The following is a 20298-nucleotide window of genomic DNA, read 5'->3' as shown; positions in this document are numbered from 1 at the left end:
TGCGTTATGAGCCAGGTACTTAGGAGCTGGGTGCGGGCAAGGTGGTGGCAAGCCGTTAACCCACCTGTCACATCGCCACAGGCTCGGGCAATCGGGTACGTTTCTTTTTCAAGCCTTGATGCGTTCGGGGCCCTGCTTGACATTATCGCCGCCGAGGATTCGTCCGCACCATTTGACTTCCTTCGTGAATATGGAATCTCGCAGAGCGCCTTGATGCGTTCGGGGCCCTGCTTGACTTTATCGCCGCCGAGGATTCGTCCGCACCATTTGACTTCCTTCGTGAATAGCTTGGTCTTGCTCGGGCTAAGCTGATACCAAACTTGTGAACTAAGTTCACGACTTCCTCCAGGGCTCGCAGGCACTCTTCAGCATCGTCAGCATAGGCAGGAAGTCGTCGACTCACGAAAGTAGCTTCTCGTTAAGCATATGTTGGAAGCATTCTTCATTGGTGGACTGGACGTAAAGCGCTGAGTCTGGTCTTGCATGACTCGTTCCGGGGTGAAAACTGTGTTGTTCAACATGAACGAAAGCATGCCTTGGCTGTAACAGAAACACTTCAGCAGATCTTCGTTCATCCACTCGTTCATTGTATTGATCAATTTCGACCCTCTGCTTTCATGCCTGGGTTGACGGCGCTGCACCACGCGCTCTGTTGGTTCGTGTAGTTGGATGGGAGGAATTGTAGCATCGCGTTTTGCCTGGGATCTTCATCTGCCCCGCCTTGGTTCTAATCTAGAGGTCGATGTCGACATATGCATACTCTTGTCTGTGATGCGCGATCGCATAGCTTTATGCTGTTGCGCCTCTTGGACAAACCCGCGTCTGCCGCAGCGTCGGAACGAGAGTCACCGGCAGTGATATCACTGCCGCAGCGATATCGGCCAGATATCGCTGTATCAGTGAATGCTAGTGACTCTCTTTCAGCGACATCGTCCGCGTGCCCGACGACGAAGAGGCGTGGTTCACGATACCGAAGCCGACATTGGGAAACTGCACGAATGGGCTTGGTTTTTCCATACAAATCGTAGTATATTTGTTGGGACAATTTGGTGGGATATCCCAATAGTGTGCAATTTTCGGGACAAAGTGGATGTCCCAACCCCAAACCCCAAATTTGGTTTTCGGGACATCCGGTGGGGAAGATTTTGTTCCATCTGATGTCCCATTATCGAGTTGGGACATATTTGGGGATGCGGTGGAGATGCTCTTAGTCTCTCTACACACACGCGTACACAAGTACCACCGGGTAAGCTCTACTACAACTACTAGTAGAACGTACATAGAGTAAGTACCCCACCGGTATAAACGATATTTTACAGTTCTATCCCGAGAATTTACAATTTTGACAACTCACAGGGCGACTGTAACTGGTGCCCGATCAATCCAACCTTACGAACCTGATGCCGTGCGCGCAGCAAACCCGGAGTAAATCACATTATCGCAAGTTCATGACCTAACAACTAAGCCAATCCAAGGGTGATCTCACATACTATATATACATTACGTACTACGTAGTACTAGTTTTTGTACTATATATACATTACGTACTACGTATTAATAGTACTAGTTTTTGTGTGCGCTTCACATGAAAGCAACCCACTTCAACCAAGACATCGTTTTCTTAGTTCTCCCTTACAAAAATGCACAACGCTACATATATTCGTATCGATCAACCCTATTCCCACAACAAGCACTTGTTGGGCGGGTTCAAGTTCGAGTCGGTGGGGCACTGGAACACACGGGCAAACTCAGCGTCGTTTTGCAACGCCCCTGTCACGCGAAACCGTTTGGGCGGGTACTTCGTCTTGAAAAGCGCGAGGAAGTACTTATCGGTGTTCTTGGAGCACCAGGCTTGGGCGAACGACAAGTAGAACAACTTGTTGCCTGTTTCTTCCGTGTACTGCGACGGAAACTTCTTCAAGTACTCGTGGTACGCGCGGAAACTGGTCTTGAGCCCTCCGTTGTCCGCAATATTTTCGCCCAAAGTGATCTTACTGATGACGTTGCCCAAGTCTGCGCCAGTGACTTCGCTCTTGACGACAAAGTTGCCGTACTGATCGCTAAGGCACTGGGCTTTCGTGTTGAACGCAGAGCTAGTGGCGTTAGACCACCACGGATTCCAGTTGCCGTCGACATCGAAATTGCGGCCTTTGTTGTCGAACCCGTGGGTAATTTCGTGTCCGATGACCGTCCCGATGGCACCAAAGTTCTGGGCGGCGTCAAACTCGCCGTCAAAGAATGGTTTTTGCAAAATGCCGGCCGGGAACACTATTTGGTTCTTGTTGTGGTTGTAGTACGCGTTCACCTCATAGGAGAGCAGCTCGAACTCGCGCCTGTCGACAGGTTGGCCGTTCAGCTTCAAGTTGGTGTCGATTTTCACTTGAGACGCCTTCCAACGGTTTTTCAAGTACGCCTTCGAGTCAAACGTCAACGTGGGGAACAGCTGCGGCTTCTCCGGGCCACCCAAAAAGTGTACAAAATTGGACAGCTTCGTTTGCGCCTTGGCGCGGGTCGAGTTGTCCAACCAGTCGGAGGTGGCAATACCAGTGGAGAAGGACGACCTCAAGGCCTTGACCAATTCGTCAGCCTTCTTGGCCGCATCAGCCGGGAACACCTCGTCTAAGAAATACTGACCCAAGAGTTCCCCCACGGTGTGCTCCGTGTCATACCTGCAGAACTTTTCACGAGGAGGTTCCGCCTTTTCGTCGTAGATCTTCCTGCCGATGAAATTCCAGTTGGCCGTGCGGAATTCAGGGGTCAAGTGGTTCGACGAGGCGTGGATGAGCTTGTACTCGATGATGGTACGGAGGTTGTCCAGCGTCGTGTTTTTCAACAACACTTCGGCCTTGTCAAAGTAGGTCAAGTCGAAAAACCCCACCCAGTCGTTCGACCCATTCCACTGGTCGTAGATGTCGAAGCCGTGGGCCTTCAGCCACGAGCCGATGAGCAGCGGGTACTTCTGGTTCAGTTGGCTAAACGTAAGCACAGTATACGGAGGCACAGCGGCCTCGACCTCCTTGATCTCCCTGAGGGCGACACCGGCCAGAGTTTGTTCGAAACGGATGATCACCGGTACGGCAGCCGCTGCTTTCTCAGCAGTGTAGCCAGCTAGCTGCAACACCGTCGAAATGTACACCTTGTAGTCGGCTTCGACGCTCTCCCACTTTGAAGAGTTCGTGTAGTATGAGCCACTCAGAGTCAGGTGAGCAGGGACACCGAAGAGGGCTTTCTTGGTCGAGTCCTTGTCGTCAATTCTGGAGAAGATGTTCACGAACGCAGGGATGCCGTTCTTGGCCAATTCACCAGCCACGATGAGGAGGTCCAACGAATTGTTGGCCGACCGAATGGCTTTGAACGAGTCCTCCAGCGGAGACAGGCCGAGCGACGATAGCGTAGCCGTATCCAAACAGGAGTTGTAAAACTCACCAAGCTTGGGTTTGTTGCCAGATAAAATCTTCTTTAGTACGGCTTCGTTTTGGACCTCGATCTTGTCGAACGATGAATCGATGCTGTACTCGTCTGGGGGTATCACAGCATCCTTGTACCACGCGCCACACGCATATTGATAAAAGTCGTCGCAGGGGTTGATGGAGTAGTCGATGAGCTTGGTCACAGACTCCGGGAGTTCCGTGACGGAGCCAGCCGTAGCGGCAGCGGTCAACACGCTGAGGGAGATGAGGACTTTGGCCATCGCAGAGCAAAAACGAAAATAAAGTTGGCCAAAAATGTTAACCATTGAAGTGAAGACCAGGTGTGCATGTCGTTCAACGCAATCAACCAGATTCCTATAACAAATATCATTGACCAAGGCATCCATCCATCCATCCACACGAGGTATGAAGCGTTGAGCGAAGTAAAATCCGAAGATTACACACCGCCCCTGGTCGAGCAGGCGCGTTACAATTGGCGAAGCGGTTCCATAACATGTGGTTCTAGTGTCGTCCCTCGCGGAGGAATGTCTTAAAAATGATAATCCAAACTCAATTAACCATCCATCCACTAATCCATCTCGAAGAGACAGGCATGTGGAAAAGTGTAGCGTAGCCTTACTCGCACCTGATCCTCAGTCCCACTGTACGGATTAGAATTAATGTATTGTATCTATTTACTTCACATAATACAAAACAGTCATTTTAATAATGACGATTTAGGCGAGTGTCAGTAACAAGCGTGGAACCCGGAGGTTGAGGGTTCGAGTCCCACGTTTAGGGCGGGTCTGGATGCCACAAAAACTGGCCTAAGATGGCCGTTTTCCCAAGAAAAGTTGGCAAAATCGAAATATTCCATTTCGAGATTTTGTACGTCTGGATGCCAACCAAAGTTCATAACTTCTTTATACCACAATTTTCTTGAGAATCGAATGCTTTATGGAGGTTTGTCTTCACGTTGAAGAGTCTTGCACTACAATCGGAAATCGAATATAGTTTTTCCAAAATTCAGCTGGTACTGTATCCAGATAACTAAAGTGTACTCGTAGACCCATGCACTAGTTGTGATTGGCCTTCGTCAGGAATTTCTTCCAGTCGTATGGTGCCTGCCATACACCTATTGCCAATTCCAACTGTCACGTTTTGTACCTACCTACTAAAACAGTAGTACACGTAACAATAGTAGGTGTCAAGAGGTCTCAAGAAGAGGATCGGACACTTACGGATCCGGAATTGAGAGGGTAGATTAATTGAGTTTGGATTATCATTTGTTTAAGACATTCCTCCGCGAGGGCCGATTCTAGAAGCACTTGTTGTGGAACTGCTTCGCCAATTGTAACGCGCCTGCTCGACCAGGGGCGGTGTGTAATCTTTGGTTTTTGCTTCGCCCAACACTGGTAGGACAGCATATTTTGGCCAAAAAGCCTGTCGAAAAAGTCAAGTACTGTAGTGAGAGTGGTTAGTGTGCCTTTTCATAAGCACACTGATCGGTACACTACTGTACCTCTTGGACAATATCCGGACAATTGTCGCACAACGCCAGGTTTGAGGAATCCTCAAAATACCCTAAATAATACGATGAATGGCTGGAGTCCTGCAGCGAGCGCGTGGATAAGAGATAGCGCCATAAGAGCATCTCCACTCGTCTGACTTATAGCTTAGTTTTATACGGATATCCCTTAGATAGGACCAACTTTGGACTTATCCTCCCACCCGTTGGATTTATTGCTGTAGGCCTCATAACAGGTGCGAAATCCCAGTTTTAACAAAAATAAGCTAAAATTGGGATTTTGCCGAAAAAAATCACTATTTCTGGGATTTTTGTCCAAATAGTCAGAAATGTTGTTTTATTGTCTTATTATCGGCGTCAAAAATCATCCTCCTCGGCCAGCTCGTCTTCGGCGCGGAACATCAGGCCGCCAATGCTATTGTCAACAATCGTAAGCGGATGAGGGAAATGGTCATATTAGAACGAACTCCATCATCAAGCTGATGCCTATAATCGAATGCTACACGATCGGATCAGTTCATACTTCACCTGGTTGACATAAACCTTCGTCGTCGCATCTTCGCTGGCGATTTGGTCGTCAATCTTGCTCCATGGAAGCGCACTTCTTCGAAACAAGAAACCGTTTCATTATTTTTATCATGGCATGAGTAGAATCTTTAAAAACAAGACATCAAAACGATATTACAGTATGTGACGTTATATGTGGAAGCAAATACTCCGGAATATGATTAACAAAGTTGGATAACTTGGATGTTATATTTGAGACCTCCACTTTCAAAACCACATAACATGAGTCAATGTAAATCGATCAACCCGAGACTCAATCTGCGTGTTCACAATCATTATCTCTACATAATGACGTATCATAGAGGTCGCTACGAGCTATATTCATCGAGATATTTACTTACAAAGTAGGTTATATTTATGTTTTTTGCTACTTTGAGGACACATCACTCATGCTACAATGTTGCAATCACCATATTTCTAGCTTTGAACGATAGCCAGCAACTAAGTTTGCAATATCTACATTCATTACACCGCTCGTAGACAAGCTGCTGAGGCCGACAAAAGCTGGAACTAGCACTCTGGTCCCAATTTTGGGGAAGTTCCTTAAAATTGGGATTCTGGACAGCCTTAAATTTGGGATATCGCAGCCTATTTTTAGCTTTTCCCAGGTTTTAGGAGGCCTGTTTGAACTTAAACAGACCACAATAAATTGGTCTGTATAAGTCCAAACATAAGTTCAGCCCCGAAAAAATCTATAATAGGGCTTTTTCGTCGGGAATTTTGTTGTAGACTTAAGCTATCCGGAGAAGTGATATATTTTGAAATACAATACAAAGGCAACGCTCCACATTGTAAAACAAGGTCACGAATAAAATATTTAAACAAATTCCACTTCAATTTACTGTGATCACCAAAAATCACAATACAAGATGGCACAAGGGAGACGCATGGGGCACGGAAGAAGATGTTCAGCTTGCCAAGTCGTGGCTCGCCATCTCAGGAGATCGTGCAATTGGGGCAGCACAGAAGTCCTCGGACCTTAACAAGCGTGTGTACGCGCATTGGCTGGCGCACAAGTCCACTGTCCGCCACGGAGACCGCTAGCCCCGAGCAATCATCTCTCGGTAGAAAAAAGTATGTCCCATGCTGTCCAGCTTCAATGCAACCGTCGTCCAAGCGTTGAAATCAATCCCATCTGGGTGGAACGAGGATGGTGTCATCAGCAATGAGCTACATGCTATTGCTGATGCCAAATTGCACGGTGTCGAACGCACATCAATTCTTACCTGCTGGCGGATTGTGCGAGACGTGCCGAAGTGGCGTGTGGAAGTTGAAACGGTACAAGGCAAGTGCAAGGCGGTCGAACTTCAGCGCCCCGGGGGGGACAAAACATGCAAAAGCAGTCAAGCAAGCTACGGTAGCGCTTGACGCTTTCCATGCTCGATTCGTGAAGGCATCCTAGGAAAAGGCTAGTAATATGACCAAGCGACATCATCTGGCAGAGTTGAAGTTTATGTTCCAAGTATTTGCTCAAGATCCTCAGTCCGAAGACACTGTACTGTTCAATACGCAGTTGAGAGCTAATTTGCTCCTTCGCGCCCGTCAATTGCAAACGAGGTCGGTAGCGAACGTTGCTCGTTCGTTAAAAGCGGAGGAATCTGCTGAGGATGACGTCGATGTAATTAATGCAAACGAGTAAACATAATCGATAATTTCTTGATAATTTCTTGACTGATATACTTCAAGTATTAATCGGTCGAATGCTTTGTGATAATTTTGCAAAATGAAAAGGACGAATTAGATGTTGTTAACACCATTAATCTGCCAAATGTGCTGAACTAACGCAGCTTTTAACCGTGCTGCTTCCGTGCGTTGATGCTCTGTAGAATCAAAGTTGCGCTTGGCTACGAGGTCGCGTTGCCTTGGGCCAAAATGGTTCTCTGTAACCAAAATGTTGCATCTTGCTACGCTGGCTTCCTCGTACTGGTCTCGCGTCTCGGCAAGTGACTCTTCGTCTAGCACTACCATATTGTGCAAAATTAAGCACACCTTAGCCACTAGGTGCATAGCGCCCCAGAGTTGACATGAGTTTCGAAGCACGGCGAATCGTTGTTGGAGCACCCCAAAACAGCGCTCCATGTCTTTGCGAACTGCTTCTTGTTGCGTGGCAAATCTTTTGGAGGCCCAGTCGTTTGGTTGGGAAATAGACGAGACAAAGTGGCTGGAAGGTGGATAAATTCCGTCCACCAAAAAATACCTACAGGTACTAACTTTGAGCTAGTCGTATATATTAAAATAGTACTAACGGGCTTGTAAAAGTACAGTCACCAATCTCCATCACAATGCTTGGCTTTTTCTCTTTGCCCATATATGCTCCTACGAACAAAAATAATTTATATCTTGTACGAAAATTGAATAATAGAAGCAAAATACCATGCCATGCAACTGGGCAATTTTTCCAGACCCAGTGACTGCAGTCTAACGATCCAATCATCCCAGGAAATCCATGCAGAGCATTTTCTTCAAGCAGATGCTGCGTTTCCTCAGCTGTGGGTCGGCTTAAAACCTCAACCGCGTAGAGTTCGTCAATAGCAGCGCAAAATAACTCGAAAGTCTTTAAGACTGTCGACTTGCCCAAGCGAAAATTCTCGTCGATTGAGTCGGCCACAGAGCCGTACGCAAGCATGCGCATTGCTACAGTATATTTTTTGACTGTAGTGAATCCAAGCACACCTGTAGCGTCGTGATGCTGCAAAGACCGAGTGCTGTTCCAGGTCACGGGAAAAGCTCAGAAACAACCCGCGGCTCATGCGATATCGTCTTCGGAATGGACCTATGAGACACATGTGCGATTTGGATGAATTGACATGTGCCTGACCGTCGTCATACGTCGGGTTGTCGTCGAAGTAGTCGTTGCAAAGCTGCTCGTCTCCAACTCCGCGTTGGCGGTCAATGTTACCACTGAGTCCTGGGTGAGATCCTCGGTGGGTCCGTACAGTCGGAAAGAAACACATCATGTACTCTTAGTCGCTGCCGGAGTCCTCGGATGAGGAGGGCGATGAGATCATACAGCTGTAGCTCGTCTCGGATAGGTCTGACTGGTGGGGGAAATAAGCTTTTGCTGTGACATCCATAAATCTGACAGATATCCGTACATTATCCGAATAAAGCCAAGTTAAAAGTCCCAACGAGAGGAGATGCTCTAAGACGCTGCAGCGGGAGCCTGGTGACCCGAAGTAAATGTGCATAGTGTACTTCACGCCACTAGCCTCCCGCAGCAGCGCTTTTGCGACAGTCAGCCTACACTACACGCTCCCATAGTTGTGTGTCCTTCCAATTGATCCTGCCTGGGTCTTATTTGGAGCTGTTTATACATGATATCTTGAACTTGTAATTGCATCGTACGGTTCAGATAGTGTATTCCTCGTTTGCGACGGCTAATGTGACGGATCAGAAAGAAGCCGAATGATCAGTGAATAGCCGAGCCGCATTACCCAATAGAACTACAGAATTGATATGATTGGATAAAATAAAAGCCTGCAACAACTAACACCTTCAAACATTTATGGTGGGAAAGACTACCAATTTATAGAGAGTCTCGGCTTGATTCAAATCAAAATGCCGCGAAGAACGTCGTACATGGCTGACGTTGCGGCTAAGGCCATATCAGACGTAATATCCAAGAAGGTAACAAACAATCCCTGCTGCTGTAGACGCATATTCGATTCCTCAGCAATCGTTTCGCACACACGGGTTGTCCCATCGGCAGTACGAAGACGACCTCGTCACATCGATTCTAGCAATGGAGCGCGACGACCAACTTGTGAACCGCAGCCAGATCCTAGACAAGGCACCCGCAATACCACTGCCTTTATCGTCTAACCGATTGCTACGCGCTAAAGGCTTGGCATGGTTCGTGGAGCATCGAATAAGTTGAAGTAGAACCTGTAAATATGTATTACTGTACACATGTAATATATCTCTATAAATGTATAATTGCATATCTCAAAAGCTGAAAATACAACATACTTTAAACCAGTTTAAAATTCGGCTAACCACTGATCGCCTGTTTGAGCGGCAAACTTTGCCATTTTATTTGCCATGATTAAAACTCTTTAAAAATGGATCTGTATTCGGATGATGGGATAAAGCTTAAACTAGGGAATTCGGCACTGCCTCGTTTACGTCGTGGCCATTTGAACTTCACGAGATATGGTCAAATGAATGCAGGTTAAATTCGGCTGCTCACTGATCCGTCACGTTAGGACACCCAGCACGTCCAAGTCCATAAACGTTGTTGTGGACGGTAAATTCGGGATTACGGATATTCGGGATGGGATATACTGATTCTCGACATATCATTGGTTGATAATTCCACCAATCAAAGCGCGGGTTACAATGCTACGACACAGTTCCATGTTTGCTTTGGATCTGTTACCATTTTGACATGGTGTGGACGTGCTTTGGCACCGTGAGCGCCGGGTACCGGTCCATTCGTCTGCGCAGCGGCACGGGGGACGTCGAGTGCTCGTCTTTGAACGGCATCGCATGTGACAGCTTCCCCAGCATCGGTCAATGCGTAGCGCAGCCAATGCCTCTGGCGGCCGTGGCCTGCCCCATGTACTTGCGTGCGGGGACAAACCTCAACTGCAGCGCGTCCAACGCGGTGGGTTCAAATGACCCGTCCGTGTATCAATGTCAAAGCAGCGACCGGGCCACACCGTCGGTAGCCACGTCGAAAGTCGAGGGCGTCGACGCGTTCGAATGTGTCACGCGAACTCCCACCGTTTGCAGCTACGTGACGACAGCGCAGTCATGTCTCGGCCTCTTTGTGTATCCGTCCATCAAACCACCACCAGTGGCCCTGGCATGCAAACTCGTCGATGTATCCCAACCTCTTCCAGACTTTTGCGCCACGACTTCTTCATCCCTATCACTGCCCACGACCGTTCGTCCTGCCAGTACAACCTCGAATGAAGGCACCCCAGTGACCATGATTCCTCCACAAGTGGAGCAAGCGCAACCAACATCCTCCACCTCGTCTTCCAGCTCAATGACCACCACCACCACCCTCGTCGTCGCCATCGCCATCCCGCTTTGCCTCGTGGCAGTAACCGTCTATTGCTTTCTGCGTCGATCTCGACGGCTAAAGCAAACCATGCCAAACGACCAAGTCCCATACATCCAGCACAAGCAACCCAACGACATGGACGGGGCGGATTTTGCTGCTGCTAGCAATACTTCGACGGACATGGACCTGTCAGCGCTGGTCGGGTGTCGTATTCCATGTGATGACGTTAGGAAAGGCAAGCTGCTTGGCACGGGTGGGTTCGGACAGGTCTATAGAGGCACATGCCTCGGCCAAGTGGTGGCCATCAAGCAGCTGGTGCCGCGGCGCCAGCATGTTGTATCTGACGTGCAGAATTTCATTCGCGAAATGACGCTCTTGGCGCGGTACGACGAGTGACTTGACGGGGTTTTGTATTTCGTTTGAAATATAGATCGTATCTTGTTGTCCAAGTTTTTTATTTGGCATTTCAAATATGTAGACATTTTTAATATATATATATATATTGTGATTTCGTATTGTGCACATGCATCGTCCGAATGAAATATTTAAAAATATGTTGTCTTTATAAAAATAATATCGAATGTCTAGGGCCCCTCTGGCTGCCACAAAAAATGTCTGAAAACAATTTTTTCAGATATATTTGGACAATTTTTCACACGACAGCTTTTGTGTGTTTGGCTACCAAATCTGACGTATATAAATTACGTCGAGTTTGAACTGTATTGTTGCAGAAACAAGTTAAAATGCAATTATCCAAAGTATTTTGCCCACATGATATTCCATCAATATCGTTAGTTCTCGTTCCATCATGGCATCCAGAGGTCACATCGAAATATCTTGAAAATATTTTCTCACCTCCCATTTGAAAAAATATTAATTGACATCAAATTTTCTGTGGCATTCCAGACTTGGCCTTAAAAAAATAGTATTTACTTTAAAAATAATATCGCCTCACGTCCTCTATCCTGTCGTAGATTGGACTCGCCTTACATTGTCGCGTGTTTGGGGGTGGCATGGACGACGACGTCGTGTCCTACTACTAGTAGTAGTACTAGTAGTACTACGACGACTTCAGCGACGGATTTCCAATGCGTGCTCGAATACATGAACGGCGGCGACTTGCGGGAGTACTTAAAATCCCATTCAGTAGAATCGTTGTCGTGGCCACAGGTGAAGCTTCCGATCGTGTACGCCATCGTCCGAGGGCTAGCGTATTTGCATGACCAGGGCGTGATCCATCGAGATCTCAAGACGGCTAACGTCCTCCTGGACTCTGCCAAAGGCACGAAGCTGACGGACTTTGGGGTATCTCGAGCGATGGCCTGCTCCAACACAATGACCCGGGGGGTGGGCACGTACAGGTACATGGCACCTGAAGTGCTCCAGTCGAGCCACTACAGCCACAAAGCCGACTTGTATTCGCTCGGGATGGTGCTCAGTGAACTCGACTCACACCGTGTTCCGTATCACGATGTTCGAAATGCTGGCGGCCACCACGTCACAGACGCCGTGCTCATTCGTGTGATTGTCAACCACGCAGCGCCGGTCCGGTTTTCCAGTCAAATGCCACCGTGGCTCGTCAAGTTCGCGCACTTGTGCCTCCATAGGAACCCCGCGCTTCGCCCGACGGCCCACGACCTCCTCGACGAACTTGTGGGTCAAGAACCCCCCAACTCGATACTAGTACATATTTAACGTTATTCGGAGTAGTACTATCCTTCGAGTGTACTATTAATAGTAGTACGTATTACCCTTGAGTTTCACAGTACGAGCATTTGTTGTTTAGGTGATGTTCTCCTACAGAAGTGTAACATTATATAACACATTGTACAAAGTACATGTATGGCCAAGCCAGAACAGCATCAAGGGAAAAGTATTAATAGTACATATCGGTATCGAGTATAATTACCAGCGTTACCGCCACGTGTTTGCGCGTGTCTCTGACTGGCTGGACGTCGCACACGTGAGCAGGACTTACATTGAAAATCTCTCTACTCACCGCCCTAACTCCTAACGATGTACTGTACATGTACATGTATGGGCTAAGTTCCAATATCAACAACAATAATTTAAAGAGGTATGAAAAGGATGGTTACATTTGACTGTCAAAATGCATTCCTCTGGAGATTTAACGTCAAAATTAAACGATGAACTCGATAATTTTTACAATCTTATATAACTCGATAATTTTTGCAATCTTATATTATCGGTATTTTTGAATGTAACGTTACAAGTTTAAAATTCCTCCGCATTACGACGATTCTTTACTTAGTCTAGATGCCACAGAAATGTTTATGTCGACGGCTGGTCTGGATGCCACAAGTGAAATTCCGTCAGAAAACTATCTGACATTTTGTTCCTTTTTCGCCAAGTCCCCAAAGTATCGTATAAAAACTGACATCATACCATCACTGTGAAATATCAGGATGCCTCCAATTTTCCTGAAGATTCCAAGAATATCACAAATGTAAAGCAAGGACAAGTGTCAGGAAAAAAATACGCCAAATCGGCGTATTTTATTTCTGTCATAATTATTTGGGCAAATCACCCGAAATTTCTGGAGGATTTTTTTTCTCATTCCTGAGGCATCCAGACACCGTTTTTTGAAGAATTCCATTTTTTTTAATTCAAGCTTTTTCCTGGCAAAACGGCCCTTTTCTCAGAAAACAGTATCATGGCATCTAGGCCAGCCCCCCATGATAATATTCTGACAGAAATTTGGAGTTGAGAACATATTTGAAAAATATTTTGGTTTTAGGTCAAGTCTGGACGCCACAGGAAAATTGATCTCAAATAATATTCTGACAGAGAATTCCCTTTTCAAATGGGAGGTGAAAAGATAATGTTTGAAAAGTACTTTGATGTGACATCTGGATGCCATGATGGAACGAGAACTATTACTGGAATATCATGTAGATACAAATTGGACAGTTGCAGTTGGAACTTTATTTTGTCAGAAACCAGTAGAAATTCGACGTATTATGTCCATTTATATACTACTGAAGTATGTCATATTTGGTAGCCAAATACACACAAGCTGTCGTTTAAAAAATTGTCCAAATAATTCTGAAAAGTTGCAAAAAAGGTGTTTTCTGACATTTTTTGTGGCAGGCAGAGTGATTTTGCAAATATCACGAATGTGGGATTATAATACTACTACTAGTACCTGACAGTAGTAGGACCATACAACTAATAGTACTACTGTATGTACGTGCAGTAGGAAATGGTAGAAGAGCAATCCACTGCTGGCATCGGCATATCCCCAACTACGTTGCGAAGAGCTTGTACCGCAATGTATTAGTACAGTAGTAGTATTGAGGTACTTCAAGTCGTATTGATGGAGCCTCCACAAGGCTCGATTTGCTACTGTACGGTATGTTGACAATACTACCGGTACAGGACTTTCTTGGTTTGGTCGCAGCATGGTCGAGGTACAGTACAGTTGTGCAGTGGTGCTATACTAGTAGTAACTAATACTTTCAGGATGGCCTTGCATCCCATCCCTTGATCTGCAATGCCCATGTCGACGATACAGCGATCTATCTCCAACGCCTTAGTTCGCTCCCCTGGATCCTTCGACATCTCCAAGACTACGGGGATATGTCGGGCCTCCACATCCAACTCCAGAAATCTTTTGGCATATGCCTGAACACGTTCCACACGCCCAAGGTGGTTCATGGCATACCCTTTGTCTCCGGCCCCGATCGGCGCCGTTACCTCGGCATACAAGTGGGCCTCGGCTCGTTGTCGGACGCAAATTGGTCCTTATGCTATCAATCCATTGAAGAACGCCTTCGATTGGCGAATATCAAACCTCTCCATCAACCCGCTTGGGCCATCATCCTCCGCGCAATCGTACACCCCAAAATTGCCTTTCTGGCCACGTACCTCCAACCATCCGACCATTGGATCTCCCGACTGGAGGCTCTCATTTTCCGGTTCTGGTGGCGCGGCTCCACAGTAGCACTACCGGGTAAACTCCCCACCTACATCGCCAAATACCACCTTTCCAAACCTACGCGTCAATATGGATGGGGCCTACCGGATGTCCGGCGCATTGCTCAGCAACAGGCGCTTCGGCGGTTTGTACGCCTAGTTCACTCCCCGGACGGGTGGGCCCATGCCATAGCGCTGAGCGGCCTCCAGCTCCCTAGTGGATCTCCATACATCCTCCACCCAACAGCACGCCGTACCCCCCTGCGACCTCTGGAGGACTCTCTTCTCTGCGGCCAGGTCCTTGCCAGCAGGGCACTTGCACAAGCCTGGCCCCGTACACGAATGGCCCGCGACTCCACCATGGCTTTCCTCCAGGCAGCGCGCCTGGCCGCCACGTTCACTTGGGACAAAACGGGCACTTGTCATTGCCACATGCCCATGGAACTCAAACAGTCCGCGACTAGTCTCCAAACGGCCCTGCTCAGCTCAACCACATCCGAATGGCGACGGCATTTATGGCATGGGCAACTCCATGACAATACGTGGATTAGAGACCACCAAGATCACGCCCTCCGCCGCTCTCACTTCGACACATTTGCCGCGGCCTTCTCAGAAACCGGGCTGGGCGACATGTGGACCTTCACACCCCAGCACAGCCCCCTGCCTATACACCAAGCTCACCTTCAATATCTGTACCTGCTCACCTTAAGCATGGGTCTCACGTGCCAGCCCACCATGCCTCCACCCCTCCGTCGTATGTGGTTCCCCATTGCCCCAGCCCCGGTGACCCTACGACGCCAACCCCCGGTGGTTAAGCGCATCAGCTCAGCAATGAATATTACTCTCAACCCAACCCCGCCTTCCGACACTAAATACCTGCGGCGGCAGATCCGACTGTGCTGCGCAGCAGACCTTGATCATGCCCCCGAGCTCTGGGACAGAGGATGGACGGACTCTCAGCTACCCGGAGCGCTCCAGTGGTTTATGTACCGCTGGCACCACCAGGCCTTCCCCTTCCGAACGTCCCCTCTCCCACCAATGTGTCCATTTTGTAAGGCCCCAGACGGGCCGGCACATACCTTTTGGCTCTGCCCGCGCGCGCAAACTCACTGGCGTCAGGTCCTGGCCCTCTGGTTCGGAGTTACTCCCGACCAGCACACTTCCAGCTACGCCGCTTCTATCCTGCAAGGCGAGCAGCTTCCACCGGCACCATGGCTCTTAGCCTCGCCCAATTGGACCACACATGGCATCGCCCAAGATCGTTTAGGCCATCAAGCCTGGCGTCTCGTCCGTGGCCTCTCCCTACGTCAGCTATGGAACGACCGATGCGCAGCCCTCCATGCCAATAATGACCACATCTCTCCGCCAGGGACATTCCCTCTCTTACTCCAGGCCCACTTCGCGGCACTCACGAGCTACCACACGCGCCGACGACATCGGCTCCGCGCAGAACTCTACCATGCCCTGGGCTCTCAGTGCCGTCTCCTCAACTCCCCACCCATCCCTCCACCGCGCGGACAGACCCCAGTGCGCATGGACGCTGTGGTGTTCTTTGACGGAGCGGCCCGTCTGGACCCGGCGTGTGGGGGGTCCGGCGCCCTGGTTATGCCGCGCGAATACCCCCTTCTTTGCGACTACGATGCACATTTCATCCCTACAGCCACAACGAACAACCAAGCTGAGTATGATGGCCTACTACGAAGCCTTCAGCTAGCCCAGTCCCGCGGTTACACCCACCTTACGGTATACGGGGATAGTCAACTGCTCATGCGTCAAATGCAGGGTATCTACCGTGTGAGTCATCCCGGGCTCCGCGCCCAATACCTCCAGGCCCGCCGCCTAGTAGCTACAATCCACTGTACATGGCGACACCGACCTCGGGAGGGCAATCAAGCAGCGGACTTCTTGTCCAAATTGGCGCCGGATGATTGCGCTTCGTACACCTCCTTGGATGGGCCGGAGTCCGTTCCTCTACCATCACGGCAGCTCGCCCCACTCTATGATTTCCTGGACATGGATCTCGCCTTCAACCCTGGGTAGCCCCATACCATTTTCCCCAGTAGTGTAGCTTTGTCTGTATAAGCTTACAAGTAATCCATCAACCTTAAAAGAAAAGAAAACTAATACTACTATTGTGCTTTTCACTCGTTTTGGCTATTCACACCATAAACGTGGGTGTTTGTTACATCGGGTACCCCAGTGTTTTAGATAATCCGTACAGTGATTTAGGATGCCACACTTCGTTACAGAATGTAATTATAGGGAGGTCATTTATGCAACTCCCTCGTTTTGCACATTTGAAAAGTGCAAATCGAAGTTATATCTGCTATTCTCGGGACCAAATTGCACAATTCACTGGTCACCATGAACAACTTTTGATATTACAAATGACACACAGCGAGGACATGCGTTGGAGTTCTACCGTACAGCGATGTATGTATGGTGCTATATCGTAGAGAACCACGCCATCTTCTTGCTCCATCGAATAGTACATGCAGGTAGCGTGTACTACGCGATGGAATTAATACCCAAGGTGTTTTGGTCACTTCAGGATCACATGTGATTATTATTGCTGAGAGTTATTTGGCATTTATAAAACCCCAGTGAATTACCTAAAACACCAGGTATTTATTCAACTTTGTAACACAGTTACAGCAGAAGTACGTCGAATTTCTTCGCCACATTGAGATCTGTCGATTCTACGTCTCAATTTGCTGAAATTTTGAGTAATGAATACGAAATAGAAGTCAGAAAATTTAAAAGTTGGTAGTTTATAGGTGACGTGCACCATAATTAATATCCGTAATACTTCGAAGTAATACCGAATTTACCGGCAACAACAACGTTAGGAGGAAGTGGTATTGTCCTATTACCCAAACTTTGGACTTTTGTGCTGATTCGCAAATCTATCGATCGATACTACTACGTACATACAAGTACATACAAGTAGTATGTAAAAGGTGTCCTGTGGAGATTGGTATTACACTAATTGAAGTCACATACTAGGTTAATGCTAGTTTCCTGAAATCTGATTGGCTAAATCCTTCTGCCGACATTTGGTTGTGTCGATCGATTCATTCTCCATGTCGCTCCAGTTTAGAAGAAACACACCACAATAATACTACAGTCCGAAAAGAAATTATAGACGCACCCTAAATTTTTCCAGTTTTAAAGGAGTACCGTACTATTTTGTGGATCACTATCTCTCAGTTCACTTGAAACTGTTACAAAACTTGGCCCGCAAACGGACTTGGGCACAGTCTCAATAATTCTCAAGAAATCTACAATTTTCAAAAAAATGACTGAAAAGAAATTATACACGCACTTTTTCATTAACATCTATTTATCAATTGATTGTCCACGACAAAGGATAACTTGGGCCATTCTTGTAGGCATACCTTCAACTAGGGTTGATAAGTACTCTTGGTCAATTTCGGCCCACGATTGTAGGATTTGAGCCTTCAATTGGGCCTTGTTGTCGAATTGGCGACCATTGGCATACACTTTGCGCGCCAAAACCCCCCAAACGTTCTCAATCGGGTTTAGATCGGGGCTCTTAGCTGGCCACGGCATCGTACTCCATGGCATGGACTCGGCGAATTTCGAATTTTTAAGCACATTAAAAACTGTTGTTTGTGTTACTTTACCACTGAGTACTGCAGCTATTTGCCTTGACGACATGCCCTTCCGTGTAGCGAGACGAAAAACTCGTCGAATCTCTCGCTTGGTCAGTGTTGTGCGTCTTCCTGGGCGTTTGGGTGCAGCAGGCCGCTTCAAACTTGCAACGTACGTCCGCACGAGTTTGTCACTGCGTCCAATGGCCCTTGCAATCCAACGCAACCATTTATTGACATCCAAATAGGCTTTAACTTGGCCTTTCTCGACATCGGTGATGTTTTCGCGGCATGGTGAATGGATGGTTTTACTGCTGCTGATGATATGGGTGTGTAACACCAGTGTACGTAAGCAATTTGATTATGATTGAGACCTGTGATTGGCTTTAAATTGGCAATATTTGATCGAATCAAAAAGTGCGTCTATAATTTCTTTTCAGTCATTTTTTTTTTTGAAAATTGTAGATTTCTTGAGAATTATTGAGACTGTGCCCAAGTCCGTTTGCGGGCCAAGTTTTGTAACAGTTTCAAGTGAACTGAGAGATAGTGATCCCCAAAATAGTACGGTACTCCTTTCAAACTGGAAAAATTTAGGGTGCGTCTATAATTTATTTTCGGACTGTACGTGCTCTGGAGTACTAGTAGTACTAATTATAGGGGAACAGTCTCCCAACTGCACTATCTATCGTCCTGGTTGTGCAATTACCATCTACAATTCAACGAATAAATCACATTTATATTGGAGATTCAACCCATATATTTCCAACCGGGTACCAATCGCTCCCATTGGTCAATATTTGAAGTACCTTGCCTCTGATTGGCTACAATCCATGTTCTTTTTCCCACCCGAAAGGGCAAAGTGGATAATAATAGCCAATCAAATGACTCAGCTCGATTGATTGTATTGTGCTGATGTGAACCATGGAAAGTTGGCAAATTTAACTGTAAAGAACTATATCGACACTAACTATACCATTATATTCGCTTGTTTTAACACAACCGAATCCGATCACCACAGCGTCACTCATCCTTGTGTAGCTAACCACGTGTCTAGAACCGACGCGACTTGGCCCATACACGGCCTTTCGACCGGATCAACGCGAAAGCACTGCTCTAATAACGTCTGGTGGGCTGCAGGGCACTCACGCCACTCGTGAAACGACAGCCGGTGCCCTACTTAGTCAAACATTTAAAAAAAAATTAAAAAACATTTAAAATAGACCTTCCAGTACCAACGCCGCGGCTTCGTGAGGTGGCAGCAGCGGGAACGGCTCCTTGCCCATCATAATTTCAAACAACAACACGCCAAACATGTACGTATCGCTCGCCGTGGAAAACACATGCGGCAGCTCCAAACTCTCGGGTGCCATCCACTTCAACGGACCACACGATACTGGATCCAATACATGGCCCTGCAAAAGGAGTATAAAACACACATCGATGGGTGTCGAGATGGTTTAAAAAGGATTTAAAATGTCATCTCCACAATATCATTGTTCGAAACGAGATGGCCCAATGTAAAATAGAAAACACATCGGCGACATGATTTAAAAAGGATTTTAAATGTGATATATCGTTGTTTAAAACGTAGCGTGTACCATCATGCGATCCATGGGTCGCGACAGCCCAAAGTCGCACACTTTAACGTGGAACGTGTCATCCACGAGGCAATTCCTACATAACATATAGTTATACCAATTCACCCAACCCACGTCGGGATTCAATTTAAAAAGCATTTTAAATACAACGCCCTCGTTTACCAGTAAAATAAGAAAAATAAAAATAGCACATACCGAGCCGCAATGTCTCGATGCACAAAGTGACCTTGGTGGATATTTAAAATCCCGTGGGCTGCATCTCGGGCAAACAGGGTTTTCATATACGTCGAGTAGTAATATCGAGGTTGTGGCTTTGCAGAGTCGTACAGCAGAGATTGCAAACTGCCATTCGCGACATATTCCATCACAATCGACAGCTCCGACGCGTCGTCGCATGCGCCGAGGAAGTCGACGACATGCGGATGATGACTCAGCATCGTCATGGCCAGGACTTCGTGGTCAAACTCGGCGCGGGAGATGCCCATGCCTTGCCGTAACGACTTGACCACGACCTAGTTATTATTATATATATATATATATATTGTCAAGTCGATAAAATTCGAGTGTTTGGTGCTCTCAATGCACGACCAAATCGGAAGACAAAAATCGATCGACCAATCAAAATACCCACAAC

At 47.3% G+C, this 20298-nt stretch overlaps 5 protein-coding genes across 7 annotated transcripts in view; 3 read left to right on the top strand and 2 right to left on the bottom strand.

Annotated features, from left to right (window-relative positions):
- Positions 1 to 1675: 1675 nt before the first annotated feature.
- Positions 1676 to 3691, bottom strand: H257_11982 (hypothetical protein; the record flags this gene model as incomplete). The annotated part of the gene is made up of 1 exon (XM_009839069.1): positions 1676 to 3691. One exon carries the CDS (start codon positions 3689 to 3691, stop codon positions 1676 to 1678), a length of 2016 nt encoding a protein of 671 aa, XP_009837371.1.
- A 5372-nt stretch (positions 3692 to 9063) lies between these two features.
- Positions 9064 to 9382, top strand: H257_11981 (hypothetical protein; the record flags this gene model as incomplete). The annotated part of the gene is made up of 2 exons (XM_009839068.1): positions 9064 to 9132; positions 9179 to 9382. 2 exons carry the CDS (start codon positions 9064 to 9066, stop codon positions 9380 to 9382), a joined length of 273 nt encoding a protein of 90 aa, XP_009837370.1.
- Positions 9383 to 9874: 492 nt separating this feature from the next.
- Positions 9875 to 12281, top strand: H257_11980 (TKL protein kinase). The gene is made up of 2 exons (XM_009839067.1): positions 9875 to 10899; positions 11491 to 12281. The coding sequence occupies exons 1-2, from the start codon at positions 9893 to 9895 to the stop codon at positions 12209 to 12211; spliced, it is 1728 nt and encodes a 575-aa protein (XP_009837369.1). The 5' UTR covers positions 9875 to 9892; the 3' UTR covers positions 12212 to 12281.
- Positions 12282 to 13938: 1657 nt separating this feature from the next.
- H257_11979 (hypothetical protein) lies at positions 13939 to 16573 on the top strand (the record flags this gene model as incomplete). The annotated part of the gene is made up of 2 exons (XM_009839066.1): positions 13939 to 13947; positions 14000 to 16573. 2 exons carry the CDS (start codon positions 13939 to 13941, stop codon positions 16490 to 16492), a joined length of 2502 nt encoding a protein of 833 aa, XP_009837368.1. The 3' UTR covers positions 16493 to 16573.
- Positions 16574 to 19023: 2450 nt separating this feature from the next.
- Positions 19024 to 20298, bottom strand: part of H257_11978 (serine/threonine protein kinase) — a gene marked incomplete at its 5' end in the record, with an annotated part of 8184 nt that continues 6909 nt past the window's right edge. The window contains 4 exons of one of the 3 annotated variants that reach the window (XM_009839064.1): positions 19024 to 19239; positions 19289 to 19478; positions 19665 to 19740; positions 19860 to 20151. In XM_009839064.1, coding sequence (XP_009837366.1) covers positions 19091 to 19239; positions 19289 to 19478; positions 19665 to 19740; positions 19860 to 20151 — 707 coding nt within the window. In that variant the 3' untranslated portion in view covers positions 19024 to 19090. Of the gene's footprint in view, positions 19240 to 19288; positions 19479 to 19630; positions 19741 to 19859; positions 20152 to 20298 lie in introns of those variants that run through there. The other 2 variants (XM_009839063.1, XM_009839065.1) reach the window with 2 other exon arrangements.

This window comes from Aphanomyces astaci (assembly GCF_000520075.1).
Source record: "Aphanomyces astaci strain APO3 unplaced genomic scaffold supercont1.37, whole genome shotgun sequence".
In the NCBI taxonomy this organism is placed as follows: Eukaryota; Oomycota; class Saprolegniomycetes; order Saprolegniales; family Verrucalvaceae; genus Aphanomyces; species Aphanomyces astaci.
Note: the sequence above shows the minus strand (reverse complement) of the source record. Positions and strands in the feature narration are given on the sequence as shown.